Here is an 18,158-nt window from a genome sequence, read left to right as displayed (position 1 = left end):
CTAGTACCCATCTGGCACTATGCAAAGTTATTACCATATCATTGACTATATTTCCTATGCTTCACTTTACATCCCCGTGACTATTTTGTAATTACCAATTTGTACTTCTTAATCCCTTCACCTTCTTTACGCTGCCCTCCAATGCTCTCACATCTATCACCCCAACAAATCTAGTATCCACCTGACAACATACATAGTTCACCAATATTATTCATGATATTCCGTATGCTATACCCTATATCCCCATAACTACTTTGTAACAATCAAATTGCACTTCTTAATCCCATCCCATTTTTTCATCCCCAAACCCCCTCTCATCTGGCAACTATCAAAATGTTCTCTGTATCTATGAGTTTCTTTCTGTTTTGTTTATTTTCTTCTTTAGATTTCACATATAAGCAAAATCACATTGCATCTGTCTTTCTCTGTCTGACATACTCCACAAAGCACAATACCTTCCAGATCCATCCATGCTACCACAGATGGAACGAACCCATTCCATTCCATGGCTGAGCAACATTCCATTGTATATGTGTACTACTTCCTCTTCATGCATTCTTCCATCGATGAATACCCAGGCTGCAATGAACATATGGATGCACACATCCCCTTGAAGTAGCCTTCTGGGTTTCTTCAGTTAAATACCCAGAAGTGGAATTACTGGGTCCTTCTTTGTTTTTTGTGATAGCCTTTCTTTTAAAGTTTATTTTACCTGGTATAAGTATTGCTACCCCAGCTTTTATTTTTCCATTTTCATAAAATATCTTTTTCATCCTTTTACTTGAAGTCTGTGTGTGTCTTTCAATCTGAAGTGAGTCTCTTGTAGGCAGCATATGTAAGGGTCTTGTTTCCTTATTCATTCAGAGACCCTATCTTTTGATTGGAGTGTTTAAGCCATTTACATTGACAGTAATTGTTGAGAGATATGTAGTTATTGCTATTTTATTATTCATATATTTTTCATCTTAAAAAAGTTCCTCTAACATTCCTTTTAATAATATTTTGGTGGTGATGAACTCCTTTAGCTTTTTCTTGTTTAGGAAGTTCTTTATCTGTCCTTTGATTCTAAATGATAGCTTTTCTGGTGGTAAGTCCTTGCTTTTCATCACTTTGAATATTTCATGCCAACCCTTTCTGGCCTGCAAAGTTTCTGTTGAGAAATCAACTGACAGTCTTATGGGAGCTCTCTTGTAAGTTACTTGTTGCCTTTCTGTTGCTGCTTTTGGGATTCTTTTTGTCCTTAACCTTTGCCATTTCAATTATAATGTGTCTTGGTGTGGGCATGTTTGGATTCATCTTGTTTGGGACTCTCTGCACTTCCAGAGCTTGTATGTCTATTTCCTTCACCAGATTAGAAAAGTTTTCTGTCCTTATTTCTTCAAATAGGTTTTCAATTCCTTGCTCTCTCTTCTGCTGGTACCCTATGATGGGAAAGTTGTTATGCTTAATGCTGTCCCAGAGGCCCCTTCAATGATCCTCATTTTTTGGATTTTTTGTTTGTTTGTTTGTTTGTTTTTGCTTTTCTGATTGGGCATTTTCTGCTATCTTGTCTTCCAAATCACTGATTTGATCCTCTGCTTCATCTAGTTGTCTGGTGATTCCTTCTAGTGCATTCTTCATTTCAGTTGCTGTATTCTTCACTTTTGACTGGTTCATTTTATAGTTTCTATGTCCTTTTTTTATGCTTGCTGTCTCTTTGTTAAAGTTCTTACTAAGTTACTTGAGCAGCCTGATAACCATTGTTTTGTATCTGATAGGTTGCTTGCCTCCATGTTGTTTTCTCTTCTTTCATTTGGGACATATTTCTTTGTTTCCTCATTTTGGCTGCCTCTCTGTGTTTGTTTCTATATACTAAGTAAACCTGATATGGCTCCCAGTCTTGGCTGCATGGCCTAATGTAGTAGGTGCCCTGTGGGGCCCTGGCACAGTGTCCCTGCTCACCTGCTCTGGGTGCTCCAGAAGTGTACCCTCATGTTATAGTTGAGCCTTGATATTGACACATCAATGGGTGGGATTGACCCTCAGGCTGACTGGCTATGGTGTTTGGCCATGTCCACAGCTGAGGAGCTGCTGTGCAGGGGACTTATCCCACTGAGTGGGTTTCATGTCAGTGGGCTCTGGTTCCTGCTGAGGCCACCCCTTGTGTGTGCCACTTGTGGGCTAATTGGACAGTTCTCTGCTGTGGTGTGAAGCCAACCTCCAAGTATGTTAGTTCTGGTTCCTCTTGGCAGGGGCTTTATGGTTCAGGCTGAGGTCACTCACTGCCTGTGACTAGCCTGGGAATACCTAGTAGGAACTACAAAAAGATCCACATTTTTTTGCTGCCTGTGCTAGATGTGGAAGCATGTGGGAATGGCCATGCTGCAAACCAAAAATAGCTGCCACCAGTACTGGCTTGGGGTAGCTCTGCAAAAAAAAAAAAAAAAAAAAAGGCCTTCCAAAGCCTGCTGCCACTTGCCAGCTTCCTTAAGGTTCAGCCACTGATAAAGCCTCTTGTGGTATGCAAGTTAGGTGAGACAGGGTCTCAGGGATTCAATAGAGTGGAAAGAGTTGTGGTCACCAGGTTAATGTAGATTCTGGTTTGGTGCCAGTGCTGTACCTGGAGCTACTCTAGAAAAGTCTCAGCATACCAAGGTTAGTTGCCACCCACTTGGGGCCCATGGACTCCAATAGTTTTCCAAGAAAGAATGCAATGCACATGGGGCTAGTTGTTCACCTAGAAAGTTCCTCTGACTTTGGGTGAGTTGGGTAGTATGTAGTCCCAGTGAGTCAGAAGGGTGAAGCAGCAGGACTCATCAGACTAATTCAGATTCAGATTTGGCCAGGTGAGGGATGCTTCAACACAAGAAAGATGGTGCTCCCCTGACAGCTGCACAGGAGAATGACCCAACACAGGAAAAATAGCGACTGTCCTCCAGCCCTCACCTCGAAGCCACACACCTCAGTTTGCCCCCCATATGCCTCTGATGAATCTCATCTGAAATGTCTGAATTCTTATATAGACAAAAACTACGAAGACTGGAGAGATCCAAGATGGTGAAGCAGATAAATACTGTGTGTGCTACTTTTCATGAACACATTAAAATTACAACCAAATTATAGAAAAATAAATCTGGAGACCCATCTGAAGACTGGCTGAACAGAAGTTTTATAACTAAGGATATAAAGAAAACGCCATGTTGAGACTGGTAGGAGGGGTGGAGAAGCAGAACGGACCAGCCCCACACTTTTATGAAGCAGTTGAGAATTGGGAGGGATATCTCAGCATGGAGATCCCCCAAAGAGGAACAGGGGAACCCGGCTCCACAGCAGACTCCCCAGCCCAAAGTACTGGTGCAGGGAAAAGGAGACCCACAACACCTGGCTGTAGAAAACAGTGCGGATTGCAACCAGCCAGGTGGGTTGGAAGGCTGAGAGAAACACTGACATCCTCTTAGAGGGCCCATGTATGGCTTCTCTTATTCACATACACTCATCCTGGGCTCTGGTGGAGGGACAGTGACTCAGGGGGCATCAGAGACATATAGGGACAGGCTGAGTTGTGTGGCTTCAGGGCAAGGACTGGAGGAACAGTCTCCATTTTCTCTGTGTGCGGACCTTCTCCTGTGCAGCTGGCAGGTAGGTGCCATCTTCCTTGTATTGAGCCCTGCTCCCATCCCCATGACCAAATCTGAATCTGAGTCAGTCTGGAGAGCTCCACTGCTCCACCCTGCTGACTCCCTTGGACCCTGCCTACCAAACTCCCCCAATGCCAGAGGCACTTTCTCTGTAACCAATCAGTCCTGCCCACATTGTTCTTAACAACAATCGGGTCTGCAGGCCCCATGTGGTGGTGACTGCTCTTGGTGTGCTCTGAGACTTTTGCTGAGAAGCACCAGACTTACCAGTGGTACCAATCCAGAATCTACATAGACCTGGTGAACACCACTTATCCTACCCTGGTGACTCCCTGGAACACTTTATTCACCCAAGTCACATACCACGCAAGGCTCTATCAGGGGCTGAGTCTTACAGGAGCCAGCAGGTGGCAGCAGGCCTCAAAAGGCCTTGGGGTTTTGCAGGGCTACCTCAGGCCTGGTACTGGTGGCAGCCAAACTCAGATCACAGCGTGGCCTCTCCACACACCTCCAAGTTTAGAACAGGAAGCGAACAATTGCAGATCACTTTGTAACTCTTACCAGGTAGTCCTTGGCCAGTTACAGGCAGTCAGTGACCTGAACCTGCATTGGAGCCACTCCCAAAAAGCCCCAGAACTAATGTGCTTGGAAGTTGGTTTTAGACAACCCCAGAGCACCACCCAATTAGCTCTACAAGCAGCACACACAAAGGGCAGTCTCAACAGGAACTTGAGCTTGCTGGGAAAAATCCCACTAAGTGGGGAAACTCCCACACACAGCATTCCCCTAAGCTGTGGACATGGCCAAATCCCAAAAACCAGTCAGCCTGAGGGTCAATTCCACCTACTGACATGTCAATAGCAAGGCTCAACTATGAGTTGTGACAATTAAGTTAATAAATTTGTTGCAACATTGTTGCTAACCTTTTTCTCATATCAGAGGGATTATTCATTATGAATTTATACCGACTGGACAAACAGTTAACCAAGTTTACTATTTGGAAGTGCTATAAAGGCTGCATGAAAAAGTTGACAAAAACGGCCTGAGCTTTTCATCAACAATTCATGGTTCTTGCATCACGACAATGCACTAGCTCACATGGCACCGTCTGTGAGGGAGTTCTTAACCAGTAAACAAATAACTGTATTGGAACACCCCGCTACTCACCTGATCTGGCCCCCAATGACTTCTGTTTTTTACCCAAAGATAAAGGAAATATTTAAAGAAGACATTTTGATGACATTCAGGGCATCAATGGTAATATGATGACAGCTCTGAGGCCAATCCAGAAAAAGAGTTCCAAAATTGCTTTGAAGGGTGGACTGGGCGCTGGTGTCAGTGCATAGCTTTACAAGAGGACTACTTCGAAGGTAACCATAGTGATACTCAGCAATGAGGTATGTGGCACTTTTTCTAGAATAAGTTCAGGAACATACTTGTCTCTTGTATAACAGGAGGGCACACATAACCCACACAGGAGACACTCCTGGAGCACCTGGCACTGGTGACCAGGGAGACTGTGCCAGAGCCTCACAAGGCATCTACTACCAAAGACCACCCAGCCAAGACTGGGAGATGTAACAATCTACCTAACACATGGAAACAAACACAGAGAGGCAACCAAAATGAGGAAACAAATATGTCCCAAATGGAAGAACAAGAGAAAACTCCCCCCCAAAAAAGAACTAAACAACATGGAGGTAAGCAACCTACCAGATACAGAGTTCAAAACAATGGTTATCAGGATGCTCAAGGAACTTAATGAGAACTTCAACAAAGAGATAGCAAGCATAAAAAAAAAGACATACAAGCCATTAAAAATAAAATAGTCAGAAGTGAAGACTACAGTAACTGAAATGAAGAATGCACTAGAAGGAATCACCAGCCAACTAAATGAAACAGAGGATTGAATCAGTGATTTGGAAGACAAGATAGCAGAAAATGCCCAATCAGAAAAGCAAAAAGAAAAACAAATCTAAAAAATGAGGCTAATTGAAGGGGTCTCTGGGACAGTATCAAGCATAACAACATTTCCATCATAAGGATACCAGAAGAGAAAGAGCAATGGGTTGAGAACCTATTTGAAGAAATAATGACTGAAAACTTTCCTTAACCTGACAAAGAAAATAGACATACAAGTCTTGGAAGTGCAGAGTCCCAAAAAAGATGAACCTAAACAGGCCCATACCAACACACATTACAATTAAAATGAGAAAGGTTAAGGACAAAGATAGAATTCTAAAAGCAGCAAAAGAAAAGGCAACTAGCAACTTATAAGGGAGTTCTCATAAGACTGTCAACTGATTTCTCAAAAGAAACTTTGCAGGCCAGAGGGATTGGCACAAAATAGTCAAAGTGATTAAAAGAAAGGATCTACAACCAAAAGTACTCTGGTCAGCAAAGCTATCATTTAGAATCAAAAGACAAATAAAGAACTTCCTGGATAAGAAAATCCTAAAGGAGTCCATCACCACCAAACCAGCATTACAAGGAATGTTAGAGGGTCATCAGTAAGATTAAAAAAATAAGTAAATAATATGAATAATAAAATGGCAATAGCTACATAACTCTCAACAATTACTTTCAGTGTAATTGGATTAAGTGCTCCAATCAAAAGATAGGGTGTCTGAATGAATAAAGAAACAAGACTCTTACACATGCTGCCTACAAAAGATTCACTTCAGATTGAAAGATTGATTCAGCATAATCCCTATTAAAATTACAGTTGTCTTTTTTGTGGAACTGACAGGCTGATCCTAAAATTTATATGGAAATGGAAGAGATCCAGAATAGCCAAACAATATTGAAAAAGGAGAACAAAGTTAGAAGACTTAACACTGCCCTATTTCAAAATTTACTACAAACCTACAGTATTCAAAAAAGTGTGGTACTAGCATAAAGATAGGTATATAGATCAACGGAATCAAATCAGTAGTCCAGAAATAAACTTTTACATTTATGGTCAATTAATTTCTGATGAAAGTGTTAAGATAATTCAATGGGGAAAGAATAGTGTTTTCAACAAATGGTGCTGGAACAACTGGATATCCACATGGAAAAGAATAAACTTGGACCCCTATCTGACATCATACACAAAAGTTAACTAGCTCCCTGGACCTGAGCGCAACCTCACCTGTGAGAAGGGCACGCCGCCTCCCCGCCGCCTCAGCCTCCGCCATGTACTGTGTCCGCGTCCCACTCGCTACCATTGGGAGCCAGCAGCAGAAGCCGCAGTTCTGGTCCCTGAAGGGGCTCAGCCTAGAGGATAAGGAGAACACGCCACCCGCCCTCAATGGCACCTGCGTGCTGGCCAGCAAGGCCGCCCGAAGGATCTTCGCGGAGCCGCGGAGCCCAAAACTAAGGTATCTGCCCTCCACGTGCAGGATGAGCCACTACTGCTTTGTCGTCTTTCCTATCGAATACCATGATATTTGGCAGATGTATAAGAAAGCGGAGGCTTCCTTTTGGACAGCTGAGGAAGTGGATCTCTCCAAGGACCTCCAGCACTGGGAAGCCCTGAAGCCTGATGAGAGATATTTTATATCCCATGTTCTTGCTTTCTTTGCTGCGAGTGATGGCATAGTCAATGAAAACTTGGTGGAGCGGTTTAGCCAAGAAATTCAGATTACAGAAGCCCGCTGTTTCTATGGCTTCCAAATTGCCATGGAAACAAACATTCTGAGATGTATAGTCTCCTCAATGACACGTATATTAAAGATTCCAAGGAAAGGGAGTGTCTCTTCAACGCCATTGAGACAATGCCTTGTGTCAAGAAGAAGGCAGATTGGGCCTTGCGTTGGATTGGGGACAAAGAGGCTACCTATGGAGAACGTGTTGTAGCTTTTGCCGCAGTGGAAGGAATCTTCTTTTCTGGTTCTTTTGCATCGATATTCTGGCTCAAGAAATGAGGACTGATGTCTGGCCTCACATTTTCCAACGAACTTATTAGCAGAGATGAGGGTTTACACTGTGACTTTGCCTGCCTGATGTTCAAACACCTGATACACAAACCTTCGGAGCAGAAAGTCAAAGAAATAATTGTCAATGCTGTAAGGATAGAACAGGAGTTCCTCACAGAGGCATTGCCGGTGAAGCTCATTGGGATGAATTGCACTTTAATGAAGCAGTGCATTGAATTTGTGGCAGACAGACTTATGCTGGAGCTGGGTTTTAGCAAGATTTTCAGAGTAGAAAACCCATTTGACTTCATGGAGAATATTTCACTGGAAGGGAAGACTAACTTCTTTGAGAAGAGAGTAGGAGAGTATCAGAGAATAGGAGTGATGTCAAGTCCAACAGAGAATTCTTTTACCTTGGATGCTGACTTCTAAATGAACCGAAGAAATTGCCGTATACCAGAAGCTAAGTGTGACATGGAGCATTGTCATGATGAAGGATGAAGTAAAGACACGAGGGAGGACTTCCAGAACTGCTTCAGAAAGTGGCAAGAAAGAATGGGATAAGTGTGTTCAAAGTGAGGGGGGGTATTTTGAGGGAGATTAATAATAGCAATGTGTCTTTTACTGTAATAAATTTTTTTAATTAAAAAAAAGTTAACTAAAAGTGGATCAAAGGTCTAAATGTAAAAGCTAAAATTATAAAACTTTGGGAAGAATTTATAGACATAAATCTTCATGATTCTGAATGGGGCAACAGTTTCATAGATGTGACATCAAAACAAAACAAACAAAAGGAAAAAAAATAAGTTGCACTTCATCAAAATTAAAAGCTTTTGTGTTTCAAATGACATTATTAAGAAAATGAAAAGATAACCTATAGAATGTGAGAAAATATTTGCAAATCATATATCTGATAAGGACTTGTATGCAGAATATATAAAGAGCTCTTACAACAGTAAAAGACAAATAGCTCAATTAAAAATTAGGAAAAGGATTTGATTAGACATTTCTCCAAAGAAGATACACAAATAGTTAATAACCACATAAAAAAGATGCTCAATATCATTAGCCATTAGGGAAACACACACACACAAACCATGGAGAAATACCACTTCACTCCCACTAGGATAGTTATAATTAAAAAAAGATAGATAATAATAAGTGTTAGCAATGATGTGGAGAAGTCAGAACCATTATACAATGCCGATGGAAATATAAAATAGTTTAGTTGCTTTGGAGAACAGTTTCGCAGTTTCTGAAAAAATTAAAAATTGAATTCACTATGTACGACATAGAAATTTCACTCCTAGGTATATATCCAAGAGAACTGAAAACATATCATCTCAAAAACTTGTACATGAATGTCCATAATAGCAATCATTATTCATAACAGCCATAAATATCCATAAATTGATAAATGGATATTCAAAATGTTGTATATCCGTACAATGGAATATTATTTTGCACTCCTTGTTTGACCCCTTCAGTGGCACCTTGCAGCCTACCACAAGATAAAAGCCAGCCCAGCCCCTGTTGACCTCAGCAGCCTCACCTTTGACTGCACAGCACCTCCCACCCTAAACCATGGACCACCTGTCACCTTTCATTTTTTTGCTAAATATACACCCTCATGGTTTTTCCCATGCTACACTCAGGGCCTGCTTTCTATTTGTGAGCACCTGCTATTCTTTGAATACTCAGTTTAGGGGTCAATGAAACCTTTTCTCTTCACCCACAACGAACCTCCTTTAAAACCCATCACCCTTCTTTCACCTGCATTTTGTCCCCTCTGTATCTATCCCACCAGACTCCAACCACAGCCCTTCATGGCATATGTTGGCATACTTGTTAGTTTTCTTCTCCTACCCGGTGAGTTCCCTAGGGACAGGAACATTGTTGGCATCATCTTGTATCCCTCTACCTACCATAGTACCTCGTACACAGCAGGCACTGAATACATGGTAAATAAAAGAAAATGAATGTGTGCCTAGCCCACGAAGTTCATTCCAGCTTATGAAGTATAAAATACATAAATGAAAAGAATAAAAAATGTAAGAGACAATCTACAACTAAGCGCCCACTAAGCACCCACGAGATCATCTCTTATGTGAAGCCTTACCATAGACTCCTAATAGTGCCCTACATCTTCTCTTTCTCTCTCCAGTTTGTAGTGAGAGCAGTCTTTCCTAAATGGAAACTTGACTCAGACCCATTGCTTTTGGGAGAAAACCTAAGTAACTTAGAAGTCAGGGCCCTTCCTGTCTCTGCAGCCTCCTTTCCCACCTTCTCCTTGTTTTGGCTCCCCAGTCACACTGGCCCTCTGCCAGCCTTTGGAATGTGCCCTGCCCTCTCCCAGCACAGGGCAGGTGTCCATGCTGTGCCATTGCTAGGACACTTCTCTCCCTTTCTCTCCAGGCGAATTCCTATCAGCCTCCACCTCACAAAGCATTCGCTCCTCCCTCCCTGCCAGACTTCCTTGACTGAAGAGGTCAAGGCTTCTATAACACCCCTCATGGCCAGGCTGGAGAGAGACACTGGGGTCCTTTGCTCTAATCTGCACTAATCCAAATGACAGAAGGGGCATGACGCAACTTTCAGCCTCTTCTCTGTGAACAGAACTGTCCAACAAAACAATGGAAGGGATCTGCCTTAGAAGGTAGTTTAGCAACCCTCTCTAGCTCTCCAGGTGTGTGGTAAAGTGGGAGTCATAGGCACCCCCCAGAGACTTATCAAAGCACCCTCAACTACTCCAAGGCTAAGTGGGCATCCCCATGGAATTTCTGGTAAATGCAATAGCATGTTTTTCTCCCTCTCCATTACATTTCAGGATGATTTCAGAGCCCTTCATAGCTGAAGTCTCTCACTCCCACCTGCAGGCCACCCTTTAATCTGATGCTTGAAGGGTGGCCTGCAGTGAGCCATAAACAAGGACCCAGGCTTAGGCTCAGAGGATGTGGTGATGAAAAGCAAGCCTTTGGCCAGACAAAGAGGCTATTCCAGCATGACTCCAGAGAACCCATATCTTCAAACACTTCAAGCAACAAACACATTGAACCTACAGTCCAATAGTCGAATGGCCATAGCCCTCCAGAAACTGGTTCCCTTCCCATTTTTGAGGAGATATAGAGCCTACAGGCAATAAGATCTCCACTCCCAAGATTGGAGAACTCTTCCCAGACACAGCTGAGGAAGTCCAAATGAGGATGTCAGGTTCAATGCCTTACACTACTGAGGACACCCACCTCTCTGATTAACTTATCTTCTGAAATCATGCTTGATAATGAGATCGGCCGTGCCTCTATTTTATTTCCTGCTGCACAGTAGATAAGAGTAAAAGTCCACTGAGAACATGAGAAATCAAGATGAGAGTGATGAAGAGTAGTCATTACCTGGAATATGACTTGACTCGGTTCTTGGCCTTCGAAAATCGAAAATGTCATGGGTTTCAGGGGTCCACTAAACTTCCCTTCTTGGCCATATCCAGTTGTCTGTTATAAAAAAAAAATTAACATCACCATCTCTTATGAATGTATATGTGTCACTTGCTGATTTTATTGTGGCTTCCAGAACTGATGTATGAAACATAAAATTTTAACTGAGCTCAAAACAATGTGAAATCTAGTCAAAACAGGCAAAAAGAAGTCTAACATTTGTTGAGGTTCTACTATACGAGTATCAGGATGGCATGCTATGAACCTTGCATTGCTTTTCTCATTTAACCACTCAAGGGGCTCCCATGTTATAAATGAGGCTCAGAGAGGTTAAGCTATTTTCTCAGAATAAAATTTGGAAGTGGTTGACACACCACATACATGTGGATCTAATTGAACAAAAGCTCATGCCCTTTCCATAGTGCCACTCTGCCTTCTAAATTCTAGATGGCTTTATACCAGCTTCTTAAAACACCTCCCTTCACTTTTATTAGCTTATAAGGAAATTCATGGGAGATTCCCAGCACTCTAGGGTACACAGTCTCTCCAGGGACAATTGAATTTATAAGGAAAAAAAGAAACATGCAGAAGTGTTTAGTAGATTGCTTGCTTGGCACATAATTACATGGTAAATTATAAAAAGCTTGTTGTTTTAACACTTGATTAGAAATCCATACTCATTTAGAAAAAAAAATTAAAGCACAAAATGTTTATTTCTAGCAGTAGCCCCACAGTGAACTTAAAAGGCAAGCCGTACTCTGCAGATGCCCAAATCCAGACTGGAATAGTAGTAAGTGGTGGCTGGGACAGTAAGCAGAGCTCATACTTACTAATTTAGTGTGTGCTGAGGTTTGTCCTAAGCACAGTTAATTTACCTACCATATGGAGGTAAATTATTATTTGTTAGCTCCATTTTATGAGTGATGAGACTGAGATGCAGAGAGGTTAAGTATTTTGCCCAGGTAGTGGCAAGAAGTAGGATTCAAACCTGAGACTTGGAAAGCAGTCCTCTCAGCCACTATATACTCATTACTCCCTCAAAGGAGGGAAAAGCAGCAGAGACAACCTGGCAGGAAGCCAGCTGCATCAGGGATGTGTGGGAGGGTGCAACACCCACCATTCCCAACCAGGGAAAATAGGGAGCATTCAGCAGCAGCAGCCCCAGCATCCCTTAGTTCCAGGACTACTGCACCTCTGAAGGGAAACAACAGGCAGAGTGGAGCAGGTGGCATGCAGGAAAGGACAGCCAGGCAAAAACCCACCCGCAGAGGGGCATCCTCTGGGAGGAAGAATTTAGCCCCTATACCCAATGCTAGTCTCCCCTCCTTCCTGAGTGCTTCTTCAGACCTCCTACTTCTGGTATAAATCAGGGGTGGGATAGGTTAAAATCAGAAGCATATGGCAAGTCACTGGTTTTTGAGCTAGACAGGTAAAACCAAAAAGTAAGAAGTCAGGAGTGGGGAAAAGAAAGAATTTTCTACTTCTTTAGGGAGAGCAAGTATATTCTTGCCATGGAAATGCTGAGAATAACCCAAAAACAATTAGTATGAGAGTGATGGGAAAACATGATCTTACACTAGATCCCTGGATTCATTGAATCTTAAATTGATATTGGTTTTCTGGTAATGGAAAAATAACAAATAAGAAAGCAGAGGGATTTGTAAATTGGTCTCCTCTATTTCAGAGTTGTGGCAGGCCCTTGGATTAGCTGCCCCAGCCACTGTCAACCTCTCTCCCTTGGGAAGCCAAGTGGTCTCTTCCTTAGACTCCCCTGCAACTAGGAAGGTAGCCAAGTGAACCAGTGTTGGTTCATGAAACCAAAGGAAAGTCTGCTGGAGGGTTGTGGTCAAGCTTTTGTTTTCCTGATTGGAAAAAAAAAAGAAAAGAAGAGAAAAGAAAAGAGAGAGAGAGAGAGAGAGAGAGAGAGAGAGAGAGAGAGAGAGAGAGAGAGAGAGAAAGAAAGAAAGAAAGAAAGAGAAAGAAAGAAAGAAAGAAAGAAAGAAAGAAAGAAAGAAAGAAAGAAAGAAAGAAAGAAAGAAAAAGAAAGAAACAGATGAGGCATCTCCCTTCAACCTTCCCTGTTGTTCAATGGACTGTGTCTGTAGCTGTGGCAGTCATCATGAAAACATAAGGGTACAAACCAGCTCACAAAATGGTAGAGCAAAGTCTCTGATAATGTCCCAGACCTGATAACACCACAGACCTGTTAAACCTGCCCTAGGCTGCTCACTTCAGGCTTGTTATCTGAGGAAAATAAGCCCATGTTGAAGACCTGTAAAATTGAACTTCCTTTTACTTATAGCTAAAAGTATTCTTTACCAACACAATAATTCTATAGGCTTCTAACTCATCTCTTCCTTTCTAAGTTTATCTTCCTCTGAGGGCCCTTTCTCCCCTCTACTCCTTTTCTACATCTTCTTGAGTTCCATTAAGTCCTCTGGAATGTGGGGCTCAGGAAGTGAGTGCAGATGGCCAGGTGCCACCATGGTTGGTCCCAGGCAAGGGCTGTGATTTTTTTTAGCTGAGCCATCCTGCCACCTGTTGGCAGCTCAGCGACAGCTCAGCTCGGGCCAGACTAGAACTGCTGTTGCTCAGAGCTCAAACCTTTGAGTGAGCTCTTAACCAACTGAGCCACTCAGCCAGCCCAGGGCTGTGATTTTTGTAGGGCTATGCTTGACAGAAAAAATGCCTTCATCAACTTTCCACTCACATTAGCAAGTGGCCAGCCTTTCAATTGATCACACCAATGATGGCATTTGGAAGAAAACTGTATTAGTCAGGCAAACCTCACAAACCAGCCTGTGTTTTTCCTACATGGACAATCTGGCTCATCTATCAGGGAAGGAGGATATGTATCAGTTGCAAGGTTCAAATTTGGGTTCTTACATCAGGGCAACAAATCTTTTTTCCATTAACATAGCTATCTGGGCTATAAAAATTTCAAAATTCATGTGCATACCATTAATCATCAGGTCAAATTGCCAGAACTGAGAAGGACAGTGTGGTGGAAATGTGTGAAAAGACCAGAGGGTTGGAGGGAATAATATCTACCATCTTGCACAAAGGTGAAAGGAAGGGAAGAGAAAGGAACTGACATCGTTGAATGTTTCTTCTGTGGCAGCTATGGAGCTAGACCCTCCACAGACATCATTTCTTCTGGTTCTCAACAATATCAGAAAAGCATCTCCAGAGAAGTCCCACAGCAGAAACACAGATACTTGGTGCTACAGTGGGACAGAGCCAGCTCTGTTGGACCACCAAACCCCAACTCTGAACCATGTTGCTATACTGCCTTCCAGGCTATCAAAGGACATGTGCAATTGCCAGATCTGCCTGTTTTGTAGCTGCCTTCATTGCACTTTCCAGCAAGAATTCTCTGCATTGATTAAATAATATATATGCCAAATTATTCTTCCTTCTGGAAGAAGCATAGTCCCAGACAAAATTCTAATATAAGTAGCTCTTTCTTGATTTCCCTGCATCCCTATTCAGCACCCTTTCCCAAATTTTGGATCTTACTTGCTCTCTCTTCAGTGCCCTGGCAGTATATTCATGCAGTGTTTTTAACCCCTTTATAAAGACCAGTTCTCAGAAAATAACAAGAGAGCCATTTGCAGTATGGAATAAATGACTGGCAATCATTTTGAATCACTACCTCTGCTGAAGAAAGCCTTATGCTAAAGGCAAGAAGCTCCAGCTACACTTCTATTCTTCATAGGAGAGGTTTTGGAAGTAAAGGTGAGTAGAGGTAGGAGAGAGAAGTGGTTCCATCCCAACACCCCTAAAATCCCACCACACAGGCAGCAATCTCCCTTCTTCAGCCCAAAACAGCTGTGCTTGCAGCTATCTCCTGGGCGAGGCTCTTGCTGCAGCAGTGTTTGGGCAGTATTTCTTACTATAGGCAGAAATCCCACCAGGATGAGAGTAGAGAGAAGAAAATCTTATTTTCAACTTTTTCCAGGAAGAAGAATGCATGTCTCCTTTTTAGACAAAAGGTAGATGAGCCTACTAATATCAAGTTATTATTATGATAGAATCTTCTCTCATAGATCTCGTTGTTTCCTAATATAAGCTCATAATTATGTGTTTGTTTTCTATCTTATTCCTGGCACTGTGCTATGTGCTGAAGCTGCAGAGATTACTAAAATACTGTCCCTTTCTCATAGAGTCCAGGGACCATATGAGTGTAGACACTGCATATTTAAAATGCTGTAATAATGGTAATAGCTTATATTTATTATGTGCTTAGACTGTGCCAGTCACTGATCCAAGGGCTTTAAAAATCCATTGTTTCATTTAATTGCCACAGCATTCTATAAGGCAAATATTCTTATCAGACCCATTTAACCAGACAGAAAACTGAGCTTCAGTGCTTAAGTAATCACTCAAGTTCCTATCACTGGTAAGTCACAGTGCCAAGTTTGAACCTAAGTCTGACTTCAACAAAACCCTATGATAATACAGATAGCAAAGGATGTTTCAGAGGGTAGGGAGAGGTGAGAAGTCAAGTGGGAATGTTTGACTCAATCCTTAAGCAGTCCTAGTGACAACTTGTGAGTCCCTGGTCTTTGAGGATACACATTGCTCATAAAGTTTGAACTACATGTTACCTGCTCCCCCACTACAACCCTGAGGGCAAAGCTCTGAGTGTTTTACAAGTTTGGTTCTATTTCACTCTGTAAATATTTTTAACTCTGTGGGCTCTAAAGGCCTCTCTAGGACTTGAAATTTGATATGTTATTTTTGGGTCCCAGAAGAAAGGAACCAAGATTTGTGGTGTGAGCAACCTAGAAGCTTCCTTCTAAGGAGAAAGCAAGTGCTCCTCTATAACCTTGCTTCATAATACAACAAATTGACAAACGTATGACCTTTATGAGTCTCATGAGTTAAATCAGGATGACATCTCACTGTCTACCTGAGGTTGAGGGTTGGATTTCTCCAGGTTCCATCCAGCTCCAACCTTTAGAAGCCTATCAGTAAATAGGGTTAACTCAACAGCTGAAGACAAATATAAGTATGAAACTCCAAAACACATATGGAATGAAAAGTACAGAGCAGAGCAGGGTTGAAAATAGAGAAAATGCTTTTCTTACTGTTTCAGTGGTAATTTTTCATGGTCAAAGTTAGATAAATAATGTCAAGTTTAAGGGACTTACACTAATACATGTGTCAGTGTTCTTTTATTTCCAGATTACCTGACACATACATGAAGGTATAAACCAGAGTAAATAGATTTTTTTTAAAAAACCTTTCCCATTAATTGCTATTGGCTTTTTTATTTTAAGTAGGGCCCAACTCAAAGTGGCCCATGTGGAATTGAACCAGCAACCTTGTTCTTCAGAGTGCGTGCTCTAATCATCTGAGTCACCTATCCTCCTTGCTATTGGCTTTTAAGATCTGAGAAGAAAGTACAGACGTGTGAATTGTAGCAAGCTCATCAAAAATATCATATTGGGGCAAACTATGTGTCCTTGGTATACAACAATTTAATTTTGATAGACTATTTTTTTAAGTGGTAGCCATTGTTTCCCTGGTATGGGGTAGAAGAATAGTAGAAAATATTTTAGTAAATAAATAAAGTGCATTTTCTTCTCTTACCAAATAAAGTATAAAAACACACAGGCAGTGCAGTTGGGCTTGCACCATCATGGTTTTCTTTATTCAATCTCCTGTGAATAAACCAGAGATAAGAGTGATTAGTTACCAGTCTGTTAAAACCATGTCCTTCCAACCAGAAAGGATTATTGGATGATATAAAATTACAAACACAGTAGAATGGGATCCCTAAAGGCCAGTCTGTCCTCTGTATGGAGCTATGCAGTCTTCCAAAAGTTTCATGATACCTTATCCATAGCAACACACAAGTCAACACCCCAAATCAAACTCATGCTTCCTCCATTTCTTTAGCCACTCCACTGTATTAGAATCTTCATTTAGGGGTCTTAAATTATAGGCAATAAGTATGATTTTCACTCATTGTATGGAGGGGAAGCTATGTTTTGGCAAAAGCCAGAATAACTAGATACTAAAATTTTAGTGGTTCTGATTCAAAGTTACAAATATATGAGATTCCTCAAGCAGAAAGAATCCAACAATGTTCACAATCCTTTATTCAAAGATCTCACAAGCCACCTCTTTGGCCTTCTAAACATTGTTGTCAGCTATGCAATACACTTAAGAAAAACATGTACTTCTTATTACTACAAAAGCAACTAAATAAGAATCCAAATTCTGCCCTTATTCTCTGCTGTTCAATATTATTTTTCCTTTCTTTCTATGACTTCACATTTTACAGAAATTATATAATACCTTTCACCTTGAGACACATCATGACTAACAAATTTTAAGAACAGATAAATTTTCCACATGGCCTGTAAATCAGGATTGTTGCCTATCATATTGGACTTTTAAAAGAACAAAACAAAACAAAAACCAAGGAAATAAAAAAAATGATTCAGAGTACCACCCAAACAGGAGCTCATCCACTTGTCTGGGTCCCCAATTTTTGCAACTGTCACCAAGAGGAATGCTCTAGATCACCTGGCCTGGAGGCCAGCAGGGTTCACAATTGTGGTCCCACAAGCCTGTATAAACTTGCATTCCTTAAAAGCTATTGTCTGAATGTCTAGCTTCCACTCAGCCTGAAAGTAGGTGCTGACTGAGCTTTCTCACTTTGTAACATTCACAGGTCTTGGTACACCTTAAAAACTGGGACCTAACAAGAATAAATTAGGCTCCTTAGAGAATCACAAAGGATGGAGAGACAAACAAGAGATTGGCAAGGTTAAACAATAAGGTTCATCTCCTACACACTGCTACTCTTTCAAAACTAGGAGAGATAATTCATCCACCTAATACATGGAAAAAAACACAGAGAGCCAGGCAAAATTAAGAAATAGAGGAATATGTTTCAAATGAAATAACAAGAAAAAACCTTAATGAAACAGATATAAGTATTTTACCTATTAGAGTTCAAAGTAATGGTCTTAAACATGCTAACTGAACTCAGAACAAGAATGGATGGACACAGTGAGAACTTCAACAAAGAGAAGTTATAAGAAAGTACAAAACAGAAGTCACAGAGCTGAAGAATGCAATAACTAAACTGAAAAATACACTAAAAGGTTTCAACAGCAAATTGGATGAACAGATCAGCAATGTGGAAGACATGGTAGTGAAAATCACCCAAAGAGCAGAAGAAAGAAAGAGAG

General features: G+C 41.4%; 1 protein-coding gene and 1 pseudogene across 1 annotated transcript in view; one reads left to right on the top strand and one right to left on the bottom strand.

Annotated features, from left to right (window-relative positions):
* The window catches only part of CDH17 (cadherin 17), a 97,048-nt gene that overhangs the window by 57,552 nt on the left and 21,338 nt on the right, over window positions 1-18,158 (bottom strand). The window contains exons 2-3 of the mRNA XM_019630653.1: window positions 16,546-16,616; window positions 10,906-11,004 (exon numbers count right to left, since the gene is read on the bottom strand). Of these exons, the coding sequence (XP_019486198.1) occupies window positions 10,906-11,004; window positions 16,546-16,596 (150 nt within the window). The 5' untranslated portion in view covers window positions 16,597-16,616. The remainder of the gene's footprint in view (window positions 1-10,905; window positions 11,005-16,545; window positions 16,617-18,158) is intronic.
* On the top strand, window positions 6,795-8,024 carry LOC109375312 (ribonucleoside-diphosphate reductase subunit M2 pseudogene; annotated as a pseudogene).

Source organism: Hipposideros armiger, unplaced genomic scaffold, assembly GCF_001890085.2.
Source record: "Hipposideros armiger isolate ML-2016 unplaced genomic scaffold, ASM189008v1 scaffold_926, whole genome shotgun sequence".
Taxonomy (NCBI): Eukaryota; Metazoa; Chordata; class Mammalia; order Chiroptera; family Hipposideridae; genus Hipposideros; species Hipposideros armiger.
The sequence above is the reverse complement of the archived record's forward strand: the minus strand, read 5'-3'. Positions and strand labels throughout refer to the sequence as shown.